Source organism: Penicillium angulare (assembly GCF_028827245.1).
Source record: "Penicillium angulare strain IBT 27051 chromosome Unknown utg000008l_segment0_segment0, whole genome shotgun sequence".
Lineage (NCBI taxonomy): Eukaryota > Fungi > Ascomycota > Eurotiomycetes > Eurotiales > Aspergillaceae > Penicillium > Penicillium angulare.
Genome location: NW_026623167.1, coordinates 336,575 through 357,822, shown reverse-complemented (window position 1 = coordinate 357,822; position 21,248 = coordinate 336,575). Strand labels below are relative to the sequence as shown.

Below are 21,248 nucleotides of genomic sequence, written 5' to 3'. Positions count from 1 at the left end.
AATGTAAGACAGCGATGTCCACTGACAAGAACCTATAACCTATATTATGTCTACAACCTGAGGAACGGGAAAATATTGAAGTTCACCTTGAATTGATAGAAATGAATATTCTCTTCAGCTGAGCTTCAGCGCTGACTACAAATCTTGATTCAAGTTGTGCTATACTCAACTTCATGGTTCTTCTTCATCAATGAATCAGCCTGGCTTTCTCACCGAGCATATCATCCATGTACCTTACTAGGTTTCGCGAACTACAACTTATTCCCCGAAACCATACTATCCATCATAGTTCCCTGCATCTGCTCCTATCTCCATCTCCAGCTCGATCAAGGATAAAGCAAACCATGCCCACCTCAGCCGTCTGAACAAGGTCAACCCATGATAACCAATTCAATTCCAACATGACAGCAATCTCAGCTAGTCACTAGCACCCTCTACTAAAGAGCATTTGAACTTGCACACCGGATGTACCCACCCCCTACTACTAGTACATAGTAGATCAAAACTTGAAATATCTACTTTTTGTGCGGTAGAACCCGCTAGAAAATGGAACAGCATTTGGTCTCTGCGCGGGAAATATCTCCCGGTCGATCTTAATCCATTTCAACTGAATATTGAAGATCGCTCCGCTCTTCTTTTCGGGGCTGGGTCCTGGGTCCTGGGTCACGGTCTTACCTAATGGAGTTGGTGTTCACTTCCGACAAGCTGAGGTTGGTCCTTCGTGATGATCAGCAGCTATACGGTGTACATACGAGAGAATTTGCGTGATGCCTTATTATTCATTCTGATACACGGCTTGAACTCGAAGAAATGATTTAACTAGCAGAGCTTTTAATATTAACAATTGTTTTCAATTCACATCAGATCAGATCAATCCCACCAGTATAATAATGAACAGCATACACAACCAACTTGAACTTCAGAATCCACCTTGCAGTGCCAGTCGAGCTTCTGAATAGGCAGCATCCATCCATCCGACCCAAACCAAACGAACCATCTCACCGGGTTGGGTCACTCCATCGAACCAAAGAAACCCTGGACCATTCCATACCAGGAAGGTGCTATATCACCGCTGGAACTAGAATCCCAGTGGAATTCTATGTTTTAGGGGATAGGGGAATAGGGGGGCTGATCGGAAGTCTGGTTCACTATAGCGTTCCAAAGAGTCTTCGTTTATGGTACTGGTAAAGGCATGCGGCGGAGTCCCCGACCCGACCCAATCCTTTAGAGCGCCTGTGGGTGTTCCAAGGTTTTGCTAGCGGGCTTGCCCGATAACGGGCCGAAGGCGCGGGCGCTTGAGTGGGTTGCTGTACAGTAATTGTAAGGTTGTGAAGAGATTTATTTGATGTTCTGTTCACGTTCTGTTTGGGTTAATTTTTGAGATTGGAGACTCCAGTGCGTGTCTGTTTCTGGTTCGGTGTTGTTCGCTTCCGAGTTCGTGGGTTCATGGCCCCCGGGGTGAAATATGGTAGACTACGCCACGAAGGAAAATTATATTCCAGTTCAAGTTACTTGTGTGTCTGATTGAGGAACTTGAATACTAGATAGTATAATGATGGTTTTCTATTCTGAGATGTAATAATTGTTCTAGCAACGCTAGTATACCGTTCTCAGGCTCGTGTACAATCCGTGGCGGCGCGCCTAGTGAAAAATAAGATTAAAGAAAACAGAAGATTGGAAAGAAAAAAGCCGAGGAACAAAAGCCCGTAAAAAAGACCCAGAATTGTGGGAAAGTGCAAAAATGACTCAATAAAACTAATCTAATTGCGCATTGTTTCATCTCGGGCTCCATATTCGGGCTTTACCCTTACCCTTTACCCTGCTTCAAATGTTCCTTGGTAGTTTACTGCTTTGTATGGAAAGTACTGTGACGAAGTTGCAGTGACAGCTGCAATGCAAGTGAATGGAACCGGGAAATGCACCTGGCTTTGTTGGGAGTGGGATTGGGATTGGGCAGGGATTTTGTTTGTTAGGGTATTTTGTTGCGAGATGCGTGTTTAACTAGACTAAGAAAGAGAAGGATTGGGATGCAATGCAATGCGTTATTTCGACGGACTCGAAAGACTGCAGGACTAGTATGTATATTTGCTTATTGGTAGCGGTAGCTTTAGTTGATCTATGCATGTGCAGCTGCGGCTAGTTGAATTCCCCGATTATGATTATGATTATGATTCTTGTGGGGATGGAATATTACATGGCAGGACTTGGAGGGGTAGATGGGATTCATAATTGTAAATTGTTGTTCTCCTGGTTCTTCTAGAATGTGCTGTCACTGCTGTGCCGTGGTGCTGCGCTACTTTGCCCCTCTTCCCCTCCCACTGTGGAGTGGATGTCGGTTGATGGAGCATCATGCTTATGTTTGTGTTGGTACTTATTGATCGGGCATCACAACACTGTTGAGATACGTCACCTATTAAGAAAAGAGAAGCGGTCAACAAAACTGTAAGTGTCGGGAATCGATAACCAGAGAAACAAGCAGCTCTGTTCCCTCCGTGGCGCTGATTCGACCTGCACCGGAAAGGGGACAGTTGGGTCTAAGTGGCTAGCTCAGAAGGGAAACCGGGCTAGTCAAGAGGGGGCAAAATCGGCGCGGGGGTAAAGGGGGTATCTCCTCCGTGATGACCGTGAACACGATAGATCAGAGGGAAGGGAATAAGGGAGACTTACCAATGGCTCCATGATCCCGATCAGGGTGACGATCCGTTCCTGTGCATCCGCTGCCATGAAGTGAGCGTCTGGGATGGAGCGTCCGATCGTGAAGCTGCGTAATCGGAGTAATTCGATGTTCTTGTTGTCTGCGTCGTAGCCCTATTAGATATTAGTATCTTCTTTTCACTCAGTATCTTCTTTGTGTCTCTTTGTGTGTCTGAATGTGTAGTGTGGGCGATGTCTCTCCTTTCCCTTTTTGCGTGGAGCCTGGCGCGGTCTGAACCATGGAACCAGATGAGACGGCGTGAGAAGAGAATTCACCAATAATCAGAACATCACTCCAGTCTAACCAGTCTAACATTGAACAAATAATAATAAAAATACTCCTTTCTATTTTTCCCCTGCTCTTTTCTGGTTCTGTCCCGTAAAGTTCACTGCCTCCTCGTCCATGGTGCTGTCTTCCACTGTTACCGTCCTCGGTCCTCCCGCAGATACCCGTGCACGGTCTGACGCGGTCTTGTTTTCCGCCACCACTGGACTCTGAAGCCATCATGATCATCCGCTTCTCATGACGACCGGACTGGTAAAAGGGAATTGGCTCTGGGGCCGTATTCGTTCCATGGATAACTCGACCCGAGAGGACCGCGCCGGTAAACCCACTATCCATTCGCATTCGTACACACTCATCTGGTCATTGATGCGAAGATCCATGGCTAGAAGACTGAAATGTCTCTGCCTGGTTTCTAAATGCTGATGATGATGACCACGATAATGATGGAGATTATATCCATTGCTGGCTAGATCGGATCGGCCGATGGACTTGGTTCTCGATCGCGGACGCGTCCAACCCTCTCAGCCAGTCCAGTGGCTCCCTTCATCGAGTATAACGACCGATTGGGCCTCCAGCCTCAGTGGCAGGAAGGGTTGGAGAAAAAAGATAGAGGAATGAGATGAAATGGAATAACGAAGGGTTGAGGGCATGGACACGGACATCGATATGGGCATAGTCGTGTTCCAACAGATCACAACATGAAGGGAATTCATACGATACATACCTTGGGTTTAGTCTTGAGGGCAGATTCCTTGTTATGCTGGCAGAATGCTTTCACGACAGCATCCTCATCATCGCGAACGTCGTTCATGAATTCGCGGCGCATCTCCGGCGCTCGAAGTACCTCCTTCCACTGGTGCGCGTTCTCGTCGATGTCCTCTCGCAGAGATGCAAGTGCATCGGACTCGGGGTTCCAAAGACCACAACCTATCATCCGCGGTGAGCGAAATGGTCGCAACACGCCAGGGCAGAATAAGAGAGCAGGAGAAGAATAGAAATAACTGGGTCATTGGATAAGTGTTTGGACATACCGACAAAACTCGAGCCAGGCTGGAAGTGGACATAGTACGCTGCATATGGACCCTTCTTGCCAGTGCGGGACCTATGTTCATTATGAGTGGACGGTCACCCCTGTCAGCCGTGGTGAAAACTTACCATGCAGCAGAGAAATGAATCTATTCGTTGCTCAGATCAGCATTAAACCATCACGGTAACACAGCCATCTCATCGGATCCACCGGACTAGTGCACGTCGTGGCCTATGACAGTGACAATGACCGGGGACTTTTACATACCTTGTATGGAAGAGGATTCTTGCTAAACCGGACATCGCGATGAATGCGAAAAACCTGGTCAATATACCATTAATATTGGCCCAACGGGAGAAGAAAGACAAAGAAAACTTCCAAGTCGAAAAACAAGAACATTAGATTCAATACATACCAGGTCTTTCGTTGGAAGCTCAGGAATAGTCCCATCCGCTTCGGAGATCTTCTCACTCAACGTCTCAACAAACGTCTCAAAGTCCTTCTTTGCCGCGCGGAAGTCCGGGTCATGCGCTACGCGAAAGAAAATACCAGTTAGCGAACTGTTAGCCGCGACAAGACCCTGCTGACGCCTATGTGGAGAAGGGGAGAGGAGAAAGGGGCGACCGGAACATGAAAATGAATGATAAGAGGGGTTACAAGTGTACTCACCTTTCAACCACTGCCGGTCATTATTCTCCTTCAGATCCAGGAGAAACAGCTTCGTGTTGGGATGCAGCTTCTCATCTTGATAAGGGACGTTCCCGGCTTCCCGCGCCTTGGGTTTGGGGACGAATACCTCCTTCCCAGGTCCTAGGCCTGTACGGACTCCTTCACGCCATAACTCCTTATCTTTCAGCGCCTTGGTGTCGATAGATGATGACCCCGCGCTTCCTCGCGATTTGACCTGTTTGGTTTTTCCCGATTTTGACTTCGAAGACGTCTGCGCTTCGTCGCTTTCAACGCCGGAGTCTTCAAGTTCTTCTAGCCCGCTCTCCGGGTCTGGGGAGCCTTCCGATTCAACTTCCTCTTTCTCCTCGTACGCTGAGCCTGAATCGGACTCGTCTTCTTCGTCACCTTCTTCCTCGTCGGAACTCGTGGGCTCGAAATACTTGCTTTTCTTGCTGGTCGATTTCACAGATAATGCGTTGTTGGATTTCACTCTTTTGATCTCGCCCTGTGAGGCGGAGAGCCGTGCTGAGGCCCGCCGCTTAGGCGCTGTGGCCCCGGCTGCAGCTTCAGCTCCAGCTCCAGCTTGAGATCGTCTAGCCATGTCGTAGTTCCTTACGTTTTTTTTTCTGGTTTTGTAGATTGTATTTTGTAGGTACGTAGATACTCCAATCTCCAATGTGATGAATTCAATGTTTATTTTCACTGGTGGAATTAGAGCTTGGAACACAGGAACCGTGACCGTGGCAGGAATGGGATGGATGAGTGGGAAAAACTGAGAAGTAGAGTAGATGCGGAGGAAAGAAAGGAATTTAAGGATTTAAAATAGAAGAAATCCAATCTTAAACCAAGGGGGAATACCTTTTTTATTAATAAACCGGCTTTTTTTTTCTGTTGTTCCGCCTGTTCAATGCTCTTACTGTGTAATCCGAAAGGGAAATCGACGATTCGATTCTCCGCCTTTTTCTGCTTTGCCGAAACCTTGACTTTTTCTGATTCTGCCAATTTACTATTACTATTACTATCAGTGATCTACGATCTGAATCAATATCAGGATCGAAATGAATATATCACTCTCCATCCCGGCAATTTTCGAGTCCCGAAAAAACAAAATTCTGCAGGAATTATCGGTTCCTGATGAAGAGTATACGGATCTTTCACCGAAGGGATCGGTAGATGAGGGTATTCGCGATTTGATTCGGGATATCAATACTTTGCCTGGTCTTGTTACTACTAGCAGTTGTGCGGGGAGGATCAGTGTCTTTTTAGAAGGGAGGAAGAAGACGGCAACGACGACGGGGGATGAGAGTCTAGATCAAGATTCGGCCTCAGCCTCGAGACAGTTTGTTCCGAGTGGGGGGAAGGGAACGGGTCGTTGGCTTTATGTTTCTCATGATCCGTTTGTGAGCTCTGATAATTCTGCTGCTTCGTCGTTACCATTGCATGAAAAGTTTGGACTTTCGCCTGGGGATGGGAGGCCGCCGAATGGGAAGGCTTTGAGGCTTGTTCGATTTCATTTTGAACCTTTGGTATGTCCACTATGTTCAAATTGTGTTTGAACTATCAATCTTTGATGAAATAGATAGCGCTTGAACTTGAAAGAGTGAACTAATACCTTTACAGATTCTACATATAATGGCTGCATCATTACATCACGCTCAACCCGTTTTATCAGCTGCGTCAACCTCCGGCTTTCGCGAAAGTGGTCTTCAAAGTCTTCGATGCCTAGAAGGCGAAGAAGGACCTAGTCCAATTGTTGCCGTTAGATCTTCCGGTTTATCCCTTGAATCTGTGATCGGGTACTGCGATGACAATGACGATGAAGGGGGCGATGAGCCTGTTATTCGTAGTTTGGTCTCGGAGGAATATCTGCAGATGCTTATTGCTATGTCTAATGAGCGGTTTGAAGTTAATGCTGAGCGGAAAGAGAGGTTCCGGGCTGGGCTGTTAGATGCTGTTAGGGGGAAGGTGAAGCCTGATGGGTGGGAGGATCCGGTTGTTAGGAGGGAAAGGAAGAAGGCGGAGGGATTGGCGAAGAAGAGGGCTATGGAGGAGAGGAATTCGAAGGGGCCTGCTGGACAGGTTCAGGTTCAGGTTCCCGAGGACTTGGAGATTGGGGCTTTTGGGGAGAGGGCTTTATGAGCGTGTTGTTTATACCTGTCTATTTAGACATGCTGTACAGAGCTGGAGAATGAAGCTGGAAACGAAAAGAGGACTAGGATGTAAATTGAAATATAGATAGAATTCAATGATGACTCATCAATTGTGACCTAAGGGAAAGTCGAAACAAGAATCCAGACGAAGAGCGGCAAATCGAAAATAGTTCGCAAATGCAATAAATGCAAGCCCCCAAAACACCTGTTTGTTATGCATCTCCTGGTATCAATCGCGGCGCTATTTGGTGTCCCCGGCAGTCGTGCCACTCGATGCTGGATCATAGGTCTCGGCTCAAGCCCCAATTCAATTAATCGTCGTCGCATCAGGTTCTTTTCGTATTCGATACAGTCTTTCATTTTCCAGCGAGGGTTAATATCCCCAGCAGACCATTCAAACCAGAACTGTTCCCATGACCCTGACCCCCTGTCATTGTTCCAGATGTTCTCAAGTCCATCGGTTTCCATCTCGGGAGGAGGCCCACCCTTGGCAATCAACCCGGCAAAGAGCTAGCCTAGTTGTAAGAAGAGGCTCTAAATGTGTTGAAGTAGTGCTGTGTGATCTGATCTTTAAGACTCACCTCGAGTGGGTCCAAGATCGGAGTTGTTTTTGGAATCGGGAGGGGAGAACCCTTCTGATGTAGATGCTCTTCGATGATCGGGTCCTCAAGGTATGGACCTCAAGGTATGGATATTGGTGTAACCAGGGTGCTGTGAGTGAGAGGAGACGAGGGCGTCGGGGAGAGGTGAAGCCAGGTTTAATGACCTCTTGGGATGGCACAGGCGACTTGGTCATATGGTGGCAGTCAGGTTAGGGTTTCGAAGGAGAAAAAGATAGCAATTCCTCTGGAACATGCCGAAGGAGTGGAAAGTCCTTGCTCATCTTTATGAGGCACATCTTCATTCGTGGATTGAAGTCTGGGAAGTGAATTGATGCATCGGGAAGCCTGCCCGCGGTCTGCACATAAAGATCTTCGGGCAGCGCCCGGCTATTATCCATGTTTTCAAAAGCTTTTTTGACCAAGGATGGGAAGCAAAGGCGCGACTTCTCAGGGCTTAGCGTGATGTTCCGGCTCTCGAAGGCAGCAAAATTTTTGTGCAAGCGCGCGGTATGCTCGTCGAAGGTGTCGGCAACTGTGATTATATCATCGAAGTACGCGGGGCACCATTCTCGGAAAACGAGCAGTAGGTTGTCCATTTGACGCTGCACGTAGGTAACATAAGCGACAGAACCCGCACTCCCCATAATAGCGACGTTTATTAACTCCTGGTCGCGGTGAGAGACCACAGCCTGCAGTTGGGTGTCGTCTGAATGTACTCTCCAATGGTAGAAGAATTTCGCGGCGTCAACTATAGAGACGTAACGCTTGCCGGCAGCGAGCTGAATAATTTCTTCCTGCCGTGGCAGGGGGTAAAGATCTGGTAGTAGAAGTTTATTCTGAGCTTGACATGAGTCAGGGCTACTGTTGTGCACTTGCACAAGGCTACCGCCAAGGTATTGATGATGAGGGCGCTCGTTCATGAGACGGACTGCGTTCTCGGCTCCACGCAGATCTGAGAATTCCACAAAGGTATCTTTAGTTATTCCGGTAGCCCGCTCCATCATTATATGAATGGGCAATTCATCTCCCAGTATGAGAGGGCGTGGTAGGAGGGAGTCCACTTCCTGGATTTCTGTGGTGTACGGAGCCTTTAGGATAGGTAGTTAGCTTATAATCCAGTATGGGGTTATTTGCAAGCTGTTTGAAGGTCTTAACTTACACCCGTAATTCGAAGAACAGAATTAGGGCGGGGAGTTGCTATATGCGCGTCATTGCCTACTAGAGCTGGCTCGAGGTGTGCTATACTGATTACTGGGTGGAAGAGACGATTGTGCCACACGTAAGGTAACTCCAGTTCGTATGCCAACTTACCATGTCGTTCCTAAGTTGACCTTGAAGGGTCTAGCGTAGTGGCTGCCAAGTTGTTGGGGCAGACGGGCGTGCATTGACGGGGATATCGTAGCCATCGCCCAGCTTCAGGAATACATAGTCGTCCTTATCGAAGGACATCTGTGAGTGGTGGGCGTCATGGAGTATGGTAACTGGTAGGTGAGTGTTGAGGAGTTCTTGGATGCTGCTGTTCTCCAAGCTGTGCTGAGTAGTATCGATGCGCTCATCTTGGGACATGAGCTTTAGAGGAAAAGGAAACATGTTGATGAAGTGAGGGTAGTAAGCCTTGGAGTAGCCGTGGAAGAAGAAATAGATCGAGGAAAGCCCTGGCTGGGGGGGGGGGGAAGGAAACTTGGACTTTGAAGGAGAAGGGTAAGGAGAACTTGAACGGGAAGCAACGGGGCTTGGAGGGAAGGAAACAGAATTTCATACGAACCTGGCTTGGTAGTAGACCCGATACAGCGGATAGACAACCTGGGCATGGATGTGAGAGATATCATAGTCATGGTGTTGACTTGGCTGGGGCTTGAAATGATTGAAAGTGAAGGAAGAAAATTTGACTTGAATGTCAGTGGCAACCTCGGAACCTGGGAGGTCTTGAAAGGGTAGGCAAGAGCTCTAATAATTCAAGTTGAGATACCCTGCGTGTGAGTAATATCATATATAACGGCATGGAACCTGGGAGATGTACATTAGAATGAAAAGGAAGTGATCTGAGGACATATAATTTAGTAGAAATCGAAATATATTTAAAGATCTTATACTATACAAGTAACAGGTTGCAAAGCTTGAGGTGATTGTTAAAAGGACTATCCGGTGGCTTGTCCCGTTTGCTAAACCTATGATGACGAAGAATAGCTTGACTCTGGGTCAGTTCTGTGTTATGCCAACCTTCTACGCATAAGCCTTCCGTTCGATGATACGGTGTTGCAGCTCCAATGGTGAATAATTGCGATGAAGGGACACATGAATTCAGGTTGGTCACGGGAAAATTGTAATTTCATTGTCCGCCTGAAGTTGATGTACAAAGGTACCTAGACAGAGTGGGACACGGGATCATCTGGAATTCGTCGCCAGGAAGAATTGAGAGTCATATAATTTAATCGAACTAGAGAGCATGTTAGCAAGATGACCATATTGTGTTGGATGATGGTTAATTACCGGAGTCAAGAAAGATTCGGCCACAAATCGGGCTCGCGCATTCAGCTGAAGGGGATTTGTTAGCATCAAAACATTGAGTTAGGGCATAGATCAACACTCACAAACAGCTTCATCTCGGAAATCTCCTTGTCGACTTCCTCCATGCTAAGCGTAGAAACAAGAAGGTTAGCTCAAAACTCGTAGGCGTATAAGTAGGCAATAGATGTACAATTGAATAATAAAGTCCACCAATTTGTGCTTCAACATAGCTTCAACGTGCACATTGGTAATCAGGAAGGAAATGTCATAGTCCTAGATAGATGTTAGCTAACGGCCCAGAGAGATCGATTCGACAGCTAGCTAGTCTTTCGACCAAACGCTTTTTTTGCTTGTATCCCTGTCCGGGGTAAGACGCACCTTAATAGGCTTCCGTCGAAGAATGAAGAAGGACTCGGCACGTTGTTGAAGGAAACGGGTGAACTTGTGAACGAGGACTGGCGGAGATTCGTTTTAGCTTTGTAAAAAACAGTCTCATAATATCGAGATAAACATACTGTGCTCAATCTCGTCTGCCTGCTTGATTCTGATTGATACTCGGACACTGTTTACGGAGGGTTCTGGATTCCATATCTTAGCAATCAATATACCCAATCGACTTTCGGTCAGACATACCAATGAGGACACGCTCGTCTGCATTGCGGGATACGGTCAAGGGGTTCAGGATAAGTTCGGGCGAGGTCTGCGCTTCAATCTCGGGGACATTGTGGCGCTCAGAGGTCTGGGAGGCAAAGTTGGAGATTGCCAAAGCTGCAGTCAATGATGACCGGACACTATATTTATCTAAGAATCAGTCCATTGTTCGAGGAAAGGTTCAGGATATTTTCAATGGTAGGACGAACCATTGGAGGTATGGGCGCAATGATTGAGACATGATGCGGGAGGGGAGGGGGAGCCCGGGAGTGTAGTTGTTGTCGCCGTTTGTTAGACGCCCAGGATATGGATTTCTTTGCTAGTTCAGCGCCTCGCCGATCCAAAAAGCTCGGTCGCAAAATTAGCGTTTCTTAATAGCTGGAACCCCCGATGAAAGGTGATAGGAGAGCTCGCAGATCGTGGGGAAGCGTTAGGCAGAGGGCGAGTTGGCGTCCCGCTCTACCGGGGGGGCGGTGATGATGACAGTGGTCCACGGTTGTTTGATGTGTTTGCAAGGTCAAAGGCCCCACGCCCTTCGTTCCATCATTCGAAGCTGTTTACGCCCCAACTCTTCTCTTTAATCCCTTCTCAGAAGTTTATCAGTTTCTTCGGTTCGTCACAATGGCAACCATACCTAGTACGTTGTACATTTTACCGATTTTGAGCCCGCCCGATCCGCTGACAAATATCTAGTTATCATTAAGCACGGCAGCAAGCGCCACGAAGTCGAGCTCGATACGACCTCCACCGGCGAAACATTGAAGTACCAGCTATTCTCCTTGACTGGTGTCGAGCCGGATCGACAAAAGGTTCTCGTGAAAGGTGGACAACTCAAAGATGATACCCCCTTGTCCTCCCTCAAGGCCAAGCCCGGTCAGACATTCATGATGATGGGCACGCCCTCTGGAGGTCAGAACGTCCTTGCTAAGCCCAAGGAAGAACTGAAGTTTTTGGAGGATATGACAGCAGCCGAGGTTGCACAACAAGAGGGAGCCACTCCTGCTGGTCTACAGAACCTGGGAAATACCTGCTACTTGAACTCTACGCTCCAAACACTTCGTGGTGTTCCGGAGCTACAAGCGGAGCTTCTCAAGTATCAGCCAAGCAGTCAAGCTGGTCAGTCCGGCTTGTCAAACCTCTCTAGCTTTGGCCTGGGGGGCTTGGATAGCTCGAAGGATCTTGCGGCGGCACTTCGAGATCTTTTCAAGGAAATGTCCGAGACTCAGGAAGGCGTCCCACCCTTCATGTTCCTTAATGCACTCCGAACAGTCTTCCCCCAATTTGCTCAACAGGATCGTAACGGTCACGGATACGCGCAACAGGACGCCGAAGAGGCTTGGTCTCAGATTCTCAACCAACTTCGTGTCAAATTGACTATCGGGAACGGATCCGAGTCCGCCTCCTTTGTTGATAAGTACCTTGCAGGCCAGTTTGATTCGGTCACTGAGTGCGATGATCCTGCGGCCAAGACCGTTGGTGAAGAGCCCAACAAGAGCTCCGATGTGTTCTTTAAGTTGGATTGCCACATTGGTAAAGAAACCAACCATCTCCAAGATGGCATTATGGCCGGCTTGGAAGAACAAATTGAAAAGCAATCTCCTACATTGGACCGCAATGCACTGTACACTAAGCGTTCGCGCATTGCTCGTCTGCCCCAGTACTTGACTGTTCACTTTGTTCGATTTTTCTGGAAGCGTGAGACTCAGAAGAAGGCAAAGATCATGCGCAAGGTTACCTTCCCCGCTGAACTTGATGTTGTGGAATTCTGTACCGATGCTCTTCGCGAGAAGCTAGTTCCGGTTCGCGACAAGGTCCGAGAGATTCGCAAAGACGAGGTTGATGTCGAACGCTCCCAGAAGCGCCAGAGAATAGCCCTCGAGCGGGCAGAGAGACAGGAAAAGGACGAAACCGCGGATAGCGAAAACTTGGAGCCAATGCAGAAGAAATCGGCTGCAAGCGAAAGTAAAGAGAGCAAAGATAAGAAGAAGGACAAGGACGGTGATGCTGAGATGGAGGAGACTTTCAAGACCGATGCTCAGCATGAAGAGGAAAAGACCGCCTCGATCAAAGCTGCTAAACAAGAGCTTCAGGAGCTCATTAAGCAGAACGGTTCCGCAGATGGTGGAACCAACCAGTCCGGTCTGTACGAGCTTCGTGGTGTGATTACCCACCAGGGTGCCAGTGCCGACAGTGGCCATTACACTGCGTATGTCAAGAAGCAAGCCCGCAAGGCCAGTGATGCCCAGCCTGGAAGCAAGCGCCGGGATGGTGAAGATGATGGCAAGTGGTGGTGGTTCAATGATGATAAAGTTACAGAGGTTGAGGCTGAGAAGATCGAGACCCTTTCTGGTGGTGGTAAGTGCCTCATTGATAACATATATCAACACATTTCCGACAATTTAACTAATATATTCATTTAGGCGAGACTCATTCGGCGCTTATTCTCCTCTATCGCGCAATTGATCTGCCTACATTGGAATGATTGGACTATTCAAAGCCCTTGTCCATATGGCCAAAAGATATGTCTAGATGGATAGAAACGATAACCACGAGTGGACGTTTATGGTGACAATGAATGTGATCCTTATTAAATTTACTTCCCCCCATTTAGAGTTCTTTTAAGAAATTATGAACAAGGTATATAGACAATATAGGAAGTAAGAGTTGGAGAACCGCTAAATTGGCACCCTCTTGGATCTATACAACACTGTTATCTGAAGATTATCACGTGGTGATAACCGTTGATCCCGAGGCCTGCGGCGCGGAACGTAAGGAGCTTCCCTTTCCAATTGAGCTAGGCATTGTGATCATCATGAATTCTCGCCAATTATTACACCTTCGCCTTCGCGCGCCTACTACAAGGCTCCCAAGCCCCTCGAAATTCCTTATTCGAAATTCCTCTACTGCCACACCTCACGAGCCCTCCGGGAAATCATCGCCATGGATACGGCGGTTGGTCTACGCGGGCATCTTTGGATCATTGGGCGTAGCGGCTGGCTCAAGGGTGGATCGTATGGTATCTGCGCCTCCATTACAAGGGTCCCAGGAAGATAAAAAGGCATTGGAGGAGATTCAACGCGTCTACGAGCTCGGTCTCCCTATTGTGCAAGAACTCCGCCAGAACCCTGATTATGTGGAAGCCGGTGTCTATCAGGACTTCTCGGAGGAAAGTAAACGCCACAGATTGACCTCGGGTCCTTTGGCTGGGAGTAGGGGTATTGCATTGCAGGTATGTTTATGAGTCTCGTTCCTGCATGCTTAGCTAGCGCGGCGCATGGACAGCTGATGCCCCAGCTTGGCAAATGATTGTCCAAAGCCCTTGGCTACCAAACTTTAAGTTTTATATCTCTAACTTTTGCTTTTTACGTTGTCTGCAATAGAGAGTTTTTTCAAATGATGCTGAGAAGAAGATGGTTAGTGTCGTTTACTTCGGCTCTGCACTGGAGGGATGGCCAACCATGGTCCATGGTGGTGCTTTGGGAACTATTATCGATGAAAACATGGGACGAGCAGCTCTCAGACACTTCCCAGCGCGTACTGGAGTGACCGCGAACCTCAACGTCAACTACCGAGCCCCAGTTTACTCGGGCAACTTTTACACCTTCCATACACAGTTGGATCCAGAACGGAGCACTGACGTCAAGGGTCATGTCTCTTGTCAAATCCGTGACCAGGCCGGACAACTTTGTGTCGAGGCTTCGGGCCTTTTCGTGGTTCCAAAGAAGTTTCAACTTGCCAGGATGGGCGACAAGTTCTAAACTGCATGGATTCATGCACTTTGTATAATACGCAGCAAGGTCAATCATGAAACTTTGTTTGGTGGCTGGTTCAAATTCTGATAGAGAACGATAATTCAACGGAAGCGACCGTTTTGCGTGAACGTGACAGGCTTAATGAAGCTCGTTTCTTTTTCTTCTGGTTGTCGAAACCCACCTGAGCACCAACCCTTCGGATTTCCCCGCCATTTATTAATGTATAGAGATGACACATCAGATCATCCGTGGGGCTCTTGTATATGCCCGCCTTTTCATCATTTCATTCGCTTTCCATGTACATATACTATATTCACTATGACATAGACTATGCAGCTCGGCTGTCAATCATTTACTTTGTTAAGAGCTTCATCGGCAACTAATGTGCACAGACCTTTCAGATTCTGCACCAGAAGTTTAGGCATTGACCCCTCGGGGAACTTTCTGTGATGACCTGTATCGAATAAGAGCGTTTCGGGGCTGAACCCATTGTAGACATTGACCCGGGATTGGGTGATCGAGACTCATGTGCATGACACCCTCGACATCCCCTAGTCCCCACATTCTCCACGTTTCCCCCGCATTTATCTAACCCGCGACGAGGAAAAGACACCTCTCACCTCCCTTTGAGTACGTGGCAGCCTCGGTATTTTCTGGATTTCTGTTCTGTTCTCCCGGCTATCGCTACCAAGCACTCAAAACCTGAAACTCTATTATTTGTCTGATGGATTACTTTTCCCGCTCTCGCCACCATACCTGCTGATTGGCGACCTGCAAGCCATTCATACTATGGCCGGGGCCAGGGACGGGGCGACCGAAGCAAAGGATCCTGGCAGCTTGTTGGACGGGAAGATAAGGCTTGTCGGCTCATGTAACCCTTGCGAGGCAAACGTGTATATACTCTTCATGCATCCCCCGCCTTATTACATCTATTGCGAATCCCTTACCTGCCGGCTTGGTGCGATTCCGAATTGCCTTCAAGTTCTTCCAGTCTATAACAGGACTATCATTTCTTTATCTATTCCCCATATTAATTATACACAATCTATAATTGATCCTTTTCGACTTGTCTTGTCTCATTCGTGGTCCTTTGCCCATCATGGCGGGCTCAATCGAGGGCGCGCGCCCGCTGCAGATTGATGAGAAGAACGCCATTATGCCACAGGAGAGTAGTGACAATGACTTTCAACACAGTCACCATGAGGTGGTTGATTCAGGCTCAGCTGAATCGGGCCTCAATCAATCTGAGAAAGATATTCCGGTGCGAGCGCATTTGTCACCTCTGTCCGTTTGAACCCGTGTATCTAATATCAATGTCGGGATATTAGATGACTTTTCGCCGATTCATGGGCTTTACAGCCATGGCGTTCCTATGGACTGGAAGTCAGATTCCCGTTTATCTATTTGGTATGGTCGCCCATTTTATCGTTTTTTAGCATACTAGTAAATTCTAACGATACTTTAGGTGGTATTCCTCCCTATATCTATGGAGACATTGGAGGATCAGATCGATGGGTTTGGTTTGTACGTATTCAACGACCGAAGTTTCACATATTATACACTAATCCGGTTTTCTTGCGACTTAGGTTCTAGCAAATCTTCTCGGTCTTGCCGGTGTCTGCCCCTTTGTTGGATCCTTGTCAGATCTGATCGGTCGTCGCTATGTCGCCATTATCGGCGCCTGCTTCATTGTCATCGGAATGATCGTCTGCAGCACAGCGCATACTATGAACATTTTCATCGGTAAGTTTATCAAAACAATGAGCTTGAAGGGAGACTGACTGAATATTCTTCAGCTGGTATGGCGATTGCTGGCGCCGGCGCTGGCGTGAACGAACTGACTGCACTGGCTGCAACCTCCGAAATGGCACCAACTCGCAAACGCGGGTCATATGTTGCCGTCCTCATCTTCACTATTGTTCCCTTCTGCCCGTCGGTGCTTTGGGCCCAGCTCATCTCATACTACAGTAGTTGGCGTTATGTCGGCGCCTTTGCCGGCGCATGGAATGCGTTTGGTCTACTGATCACTGTCATGTTCTATTACCCTCCGCCTCGGGTCAATTCTACTGGACTGAGCCGAAAGGAAATCATCGGTCGGATTGATTTCATGGGTGGATTCCTGAGCATCACTGGACTCATTGTCTTCTTGGCTGGCTTGCAATGGGGTGGATACATGGTATGTACTATTGATGTATGGTCTATTGTTCTCGTGGCTGATGTTCATGATCGTATAGTACCCCTGGACCTCTGCACATGTCCTTGCGCCCCTGATCATCGGTTTCTTCCTTCTCGTCGCGTTCGCATTCTGGGAAATCTACGGTGCTAAATACCCCATCTTCCCTACTCGGTTGAAGCAAGAGCCTCGAACATTGGGTTTGACTCTGGTCATTACTTGTATCTCTGGCTGTAACTTCTTTTCCGTTCTCATGTTCTGGCCTACTGAGTCATTCAATGTCTACGGCCACGATCCAGTGGATGTCGGTGTTCGCAGTCTTCCTATTGCGTTTGGGATCCTTGCTGGCGCTTGTATTGTTCTCGTACTGCTGAGTGTGTTCAAAGGGCATAACAAGGAACTGCTTATTGGTAGCAGCATTCTGATGACAGCCGGTGAGCTCTTTTAATCCATAACTAGCATATTTCAAGAGACTAACAGCATTACATAGGATGTGGCTCATTGGCTATTGGACGAATCGACAACATGTCTCAATTGTGGGGACTATTGACTCTGGCTGGTCTGGGAATCGGGGGCATCGTAGTCCCCGCCTCAATCATCACCACAATCATTTGTCCTGATGTGAGTTTCCGAATGAGTACCACGAGTGTATAAAACAGATCTTACTAACCACCTACTTCTAAAGGATCTCATCGCCACCATTTCCGCTCTTACTTTATCCATCCGAGTCGTTGGCGGAGGAGTCGGCTACACCATCTACTACAACGTCTTCATCTCCAAGTTCGTTCCAGCAGCAACAAAATACATTGGCGGTGTCATGGAGATGGATCTCGGCATTACCGACACAACACTCATCGCTGACGTTATCGGCCTTACTGGCGCCTCATTGCTGGATGAGATTAAATTGATTCCTGGAATTGCGGGAAATGAGACCGCATATGAGATGGTAGTTGAGGCTGGGCAGATCGCGTTCTCTGAATCATACAAGTACGTATATTATGTGAGTATCGCTTTTGGAGTGATCTCAATAATTTCGGCTTGTTTCTTGGGTGATATTTCTAAGTATATGACTGATCATGTCGCTGTCGTGATGTGAGATTGCCCAGGTGGTGATGTGTATTTCGCATATATACTAGTTCCGAAGGTTAACTACTTATAATATTTAAACCCTTTCATGAGCAGCCTGAACATTAAATTTAGCAATGAAAATATTTAAACCGCAATATCTCCCTGTGACCAACTTGAAATATCTTTAATTATCGTAACAAAAGCCCCAAAGCTGCAAAAATTAGACTAAATTTTGAAGTGGGCTAGTATTTCATTCAATCCATTTAGAATTCTCTTGTATAGTGCTTCTTGACATTGTCTTCGAGATACAATTATGTGATACATGATTTAACTCAGCGGGAATTATGGGGTGATAAACAATATCCAGGTAGCAATGACACAGACCGAAGAGCATTGACACGGAGTAAATATCAATGACACGGGTCTTGACCCATTGAATTCGGCCCAAAAGCTTTGAATACTCTAAACCACTCGGCCAAATGTGAGTTTAAAGGGACGGCAGAGAAATAATTAGCACCTCAGGACTAGATAGTAGCTGCCCACACATGTGGAACCGCCGATCAATGACGCGCCAAGCCCGACAACTTTTTAATCTTCAACTTGTGCTTAACCTCCGCAATCTCGATTAGCAACCACCATGGCCTCCAATCCTGCCAAACGGAAGCCTTTCGGTCCCCCTGGGTCTAATGGTTCTGCGGGAGGCGCCAGAAAGCGCGCAAAAGCCTTCGACGCGCGCACACTCGCCGTTCAATCCAACGAAGCCGCCCTCTCAGCAACAGGTGAACTAGATGTCGCCGCTTATGCCGCCGCGCGAGCATTCGAAATCCAGGCGTTAGAAAGGGGAATCCAGAAATCGAGAGATGCCCTTACCTCTCGGGCCTTTCAGAAAGTGCCACGCTCCCTGCGAAGACGAACGGCTAGCCACAATGTGAAGCGGGTTCCGAAGCGATTGAGGGCGAGAGCAAAGCGGGAGGTATGTTGGACTAGGACTAGGGGATACAAGTGGGATGGTGCTAATGTGTGTTCTGTGATAGATGATCGAGGATAACACACCGACTGTTACGGCGCGGAGGCGTAAGCCAACGCAGATTATGCGCATTAGACTCGAAACTGCTAGACGATTGCAGAACCTGAATGCGAAATCGAAAGCGAGACGGGCCGCCCGGAAAAGTAAATTGGATAATGATGAAAGTGCAAAGTTGAAAAGCGAGGGTAGTCACCCATTCAATACTGCGCCGAGAATACCTAAGATCAAGAAGAACGTGCTCTCTCGACCGCCGCCGCCACAGGCTAAGTATAGCAAGCGTCAAAGGTGCAAGACTTGGTTGCCAACTCATATGTTTCATGCAAAGCGCGCACATATGGCGACTACGAAGAATCCGATTTGGCGTTTTGCGGTTCCGATATCGCCTACTGAGAAAAGTTACAGGCCTACACACCGCGCTCGTGGATCTCGAGGTGCCGTGGCGTGGGATATGAGCTATATGTCCACTATACAACTTGAAGGAATTGAGTCTTGTATTGAAGCTGTTTTGCGATCGGTTCGTGTTGATGGTGATGATGCATGGGGTACTAAGGGGAAAAAGTGGAGGGTTGGTACTCGGTCACTTTACGCGTGGACTTATGAGAGAGAGCATCCTGAGAGGCCGATAGCGCCAATTACTATGATGTGGTGTGTTCAGGGTAAATCGGAAGATGTGGAAATGACTGGCGCGGAGCAGAGCAAGCCAGCAAAACAGCCTCGACGGAAGCTTTGGATCCGTGTTCATCCATCGGCGTTCTTACAGCTGTGGACGGAACTGCTTGAGGTTTCGAAGCGTCAGAGCCATCCTGTTATGGTTGAAGACCTGCGATTCGACATTGGAAGCGTCGAAATTACTGGACCGGGATCAGTAGAAACACTCCTTGCAGCACTGAGCCCCATTTTGAACTCAGATGGTAGCAACTCGGGACCAGAAAGCCCAGAGAGTACATGGTCATCTTTGTTGGGTGTATCAAATTCTTCTTCGCTTCCTCAAAATGCTCTTTTATCCTTCTCTATTTCCGATCCTCGCCTCCGATATCCTCTACAAACCCTCCGAGTTCCCGATAACGAATCTCATATGAATGATCTTGCCGTCTTGTTGGCCAATTGGTCACCCGATAAAACTCAGGGACCATCACCTCTCTTTGAACGCAACAATCGACTTGCTGCTTCTCGTCAATTACCAAGCCAGAAGGCTATCAACCGCCGTCGAACCCTTGCGGGCCCTGGTGCTCTTCCGGCTCCTCAACCTAATGACCCCCAAATTCCCGTTATGATACTTGCCAACAGGCCACATGGTCTCGCAAAGCGAAGTAGTGTCCCGGGATCATGGACCGTACTTTTACCTTGGAAATGTGTCGCTCCAGTTTGGTATCTGATGATGTATTACCCATTATCGAGCGGGGGGATCCCACGATTTGGTGGTCTGAAGGAACAGCAGCAGCTTGCCTTTGAGGCAGGTGAACCTTGGTTTCCAGGTGATTTCCCAGGAACTCAGGCTGGGTGGGAATGGAGTCAGAAGGAAGCAAGGAAAACTCGAACCGAATGGGCACGCAGACCGAAGGGACGCCGGGTAGAGTTCGACAGTCTCACTTTGGGTGATGGTCATCCCAAGGGGGAAATCGGTCACGGATGGGCGCCTGACTGGAACAGACTTCTTCAAGTTCCATCAAAAGACGCTGTCGATTCCAATGTAAATGCAGCCAAGAAAGAGAAAGAAAACGCCACTGTTAACTCTGTCCCTCTGCCTCTCGATATGCACAACGTCCGATACACCCATCACAACACTGATCGCATCCTCAGTCGTTTCTTCAAATCAGCACCAGGCCCTGGCGCACTTGCTTCGATCCACCTCACACTCTCGGGTCGGGGGACACCTGTGCCCAGTGCCCGCATTTATCGTCTTCCTACTGACCCGTCTTTACGGCAGAAATGGATTGACCTGTCCTCATCATCTAAGAATAAAGATCCTAGTCGGAAACAAGGGAACGGACGAACTCCTGCGCTGACTGCCGAAGAGTCCAGGCGACAGCTTGCCGAGTCACTTATCTCTGGCTCTGCATCCGAGAGCAACGCAGCAGATAAGCTTGAAGTTCCTTTCGAAGAGGATCTTATTGGTTTCGTTACCTCAGGAAATTATAATCTTTCAGAGGGTAAAGGAACGGGAATTGGATCAATTGTATTATCTAAGGTTTTGATACCAGACGTGAAGCAGCATGAAAGGAAAATGTGCATTGTTCGCACTGCTGGAGAGAAAATTGGGCGGTTGGGAACCTGGGAACTTGTCTAATGTTCATCACATATTGCAACTGACCGATGGCCTTTGGACAACTAGGTATCATTATCAATGAAATGAATAATGCCTCCCAAGATCTACTAGAACCTCCGAGTCCATTACCCCAGTACTTAGCTAGCAATGGTCTTTACTACGTAAAATACTGCAGTATCTAACTCATCATTCAAGGATCAATTCAATCCATGCAATTTTCGTAGCAAACAAAAAGCACATTCTATACATACAGTACAGCAGCCACGGCTAGACCAAAACAAGTAACAAGATCTTTATGGATGCAGGCCCATCAAAAGCCGCGGTATCATCGGAGTAAAGCGTATCGAAGCAGACACGAGGAAAGAAGAGGATAAC

The 21,248-nt window shown here is 47.8% G+C and overlaps 8 protein-coding genes across 8 annotated transcripts; 5 read left to right on the top strand and 3 right to left on the bottom strand.

Moving 5' to 3' along the window:
• Positions 1-2,371: 2,371 nt before the first annotated feature.
• On the bottom strand, positions 2,372-5,277 carry N7478_010851 (DUF2461 domain-containing protein; the record flags this gene model as incomplete). Its single annotated transcript, XM_056927065.1, has 7 exons — positions 2,372-2,410; positions 2,668-2,808; positions 3,705-3,907; positions 4,012-4,082; positions 4,136-4,155; positions 4,423-4,538; positions 4,677-5,277. The coding sequence occupies 7 exons, from the start codon at positions 5,275-5,277 to the stop codon at positions 2,372-2,374; spliced, it is 1,191 nt and encodes a 396-aa protein (XP_056774113.1).
• A 457-nt stretch (positions 5,278-5,734) lies between these two features.
• Positions 5,735-6,815, top strand: N7478_010850 (tRNA wybutosine-synthesizing 3 family protein; the record flags this gene model as incomplete). The annotated part of the gene is made up of 2 exons (XM_056927064.1): positions 5,735-6,202; positions 6,297-6,815. The coding sequence occupies 2 exons, from the start codon at positions 5,735-5,737 to the stop codon at positions 6,813-6,815; spliced, it is 987 nt and encodes a 328-aa protein (XP_056774112.1).
• Positions 6,816-7,637: 822 nt separating this feature from the next.
• N7478_010849 (uncharacterized protein) lies at positions 7,638-9,018 on the bottom strand (the record flags this gene model as incomplete). The annotated part of the gene is made up of 3 exons (XM_056927063.1): positions 7,638-8,516; positions 8,740-8,749; positions 8,804-9,018. The coding sequence occupies 3 exons, from the start codon at positions 9,016-9,018 to the stop codon at positions 7,638-7,640; spliced, it is 1,104 nt and encodes a 367-aa protein (XP_056774111.1).
• Positions 9,019-9,856: 838 nt separating this feature from the next.
• On the bottom strand, positions 9,857-10,828 carry N7478_010848 (actin-related protein 2/3 complex subunit 4 family protein; the record flags this gene model as incomplete). The annotated part of the gene is made up of 8 exons (XM_056927062.1): positions 9,857-9,865; positions 9,919-9,963; positions 10,020-10,062; positions 10,127-10,209; positions 10,315-10,391; positions 10,452-10,514; positions 10,570-10,727; positions 10,797-10,828. The coding sequence occupies 8 exons, from the start codon at positions 10,826-10,828 to the stop codon at positions 9,857-9,859; spliced, it is 510 nt and encodes a 169-aa protein (XP_056774110.1).
• Positions 10,829-11,208: 380 nt separating this feature from the next.
• On the top strand, positions 11,209-13,069 carry N7478_010847 (ubiquitin-specific protease UBP6; the record flags this gene model as incomplete). The annotated part of the gene is made up of 3 exons (XM_056927061.1): positions 11,209-11,224; positions 11,281-12,942; positions 13,008-13,069. The coding sequence occupies 3 exons, from the start codon at positions 11,209-11,211 to the stop codon at positions 13,067-13,069; spliced, it is 1,740 nt and encodes a 579-aa protein (XP_056774109.1).
• A 330-nt stretch (positions 13,070-13,399) lies between these two features.
• On the top strand, positions 13,400-14,345 carry N7478_010846 (PaaI family thioesterase; the record flags this gene model as incomplete). The annotated part of the gene is made up of 2 exons (XM_056927060.1): positions 13,400-13,816; positions 13,968-14,345. 2 exons carry the CDS (start codon positions 13,400-13,402, stop codon positions 14,343-14,345), a joined length of 795 nt encoding a protein of 264 aa, XP_056774108.1.
• Positions 14,346-15,438: 1,093 nt separating this feature from the next.
• N7478_010845 (putative MFS drug efflux pump) lies at positions 15,439-17,608 on the top strand (the record flags this gene model as incomplete). Its single annotated transcript, XM_056927059.1, has 8 exons — positions 15,439-15,600; positions 15,668-15,746; positions 15,805-15,863; positions 15,926-16,082; positions 16,136-16,515; positions 16,574-16,946; positions 17,003-17,133; positions 17,198-17,608. The coding sequence occupies 8 exons, from the start codon at positions 15,439-15,441 to the stop codon at positions 17,606-17,608; spliced, it is 1,752 nt and encodes a 583-aa protein (XP_056774107.1).
• Positions 17,609-18,217: 609 nt separating this feature from the next.
• N7478_010844 (ribonuclease P/MRP protein subunit POP1) lies at positions 18,218-20,894 on the top strand (the record flags this gene model as incomplete). Its single annotated transcript, XM_056927058.1, has 2 exons — positions 18,218-18,553; positions 18,615-20,894. The coding sequence occupies 2 exons, from the start codon at positions 18,218-18,220 to the stop codon at positions 20,892-20,894; spliced, it is 2,616 nt and encodes an 871-aa protein (XP_056774106.1).
• Between the last annotated feature and the right edge of the window lie 354 nt (positions 20,895-21,248).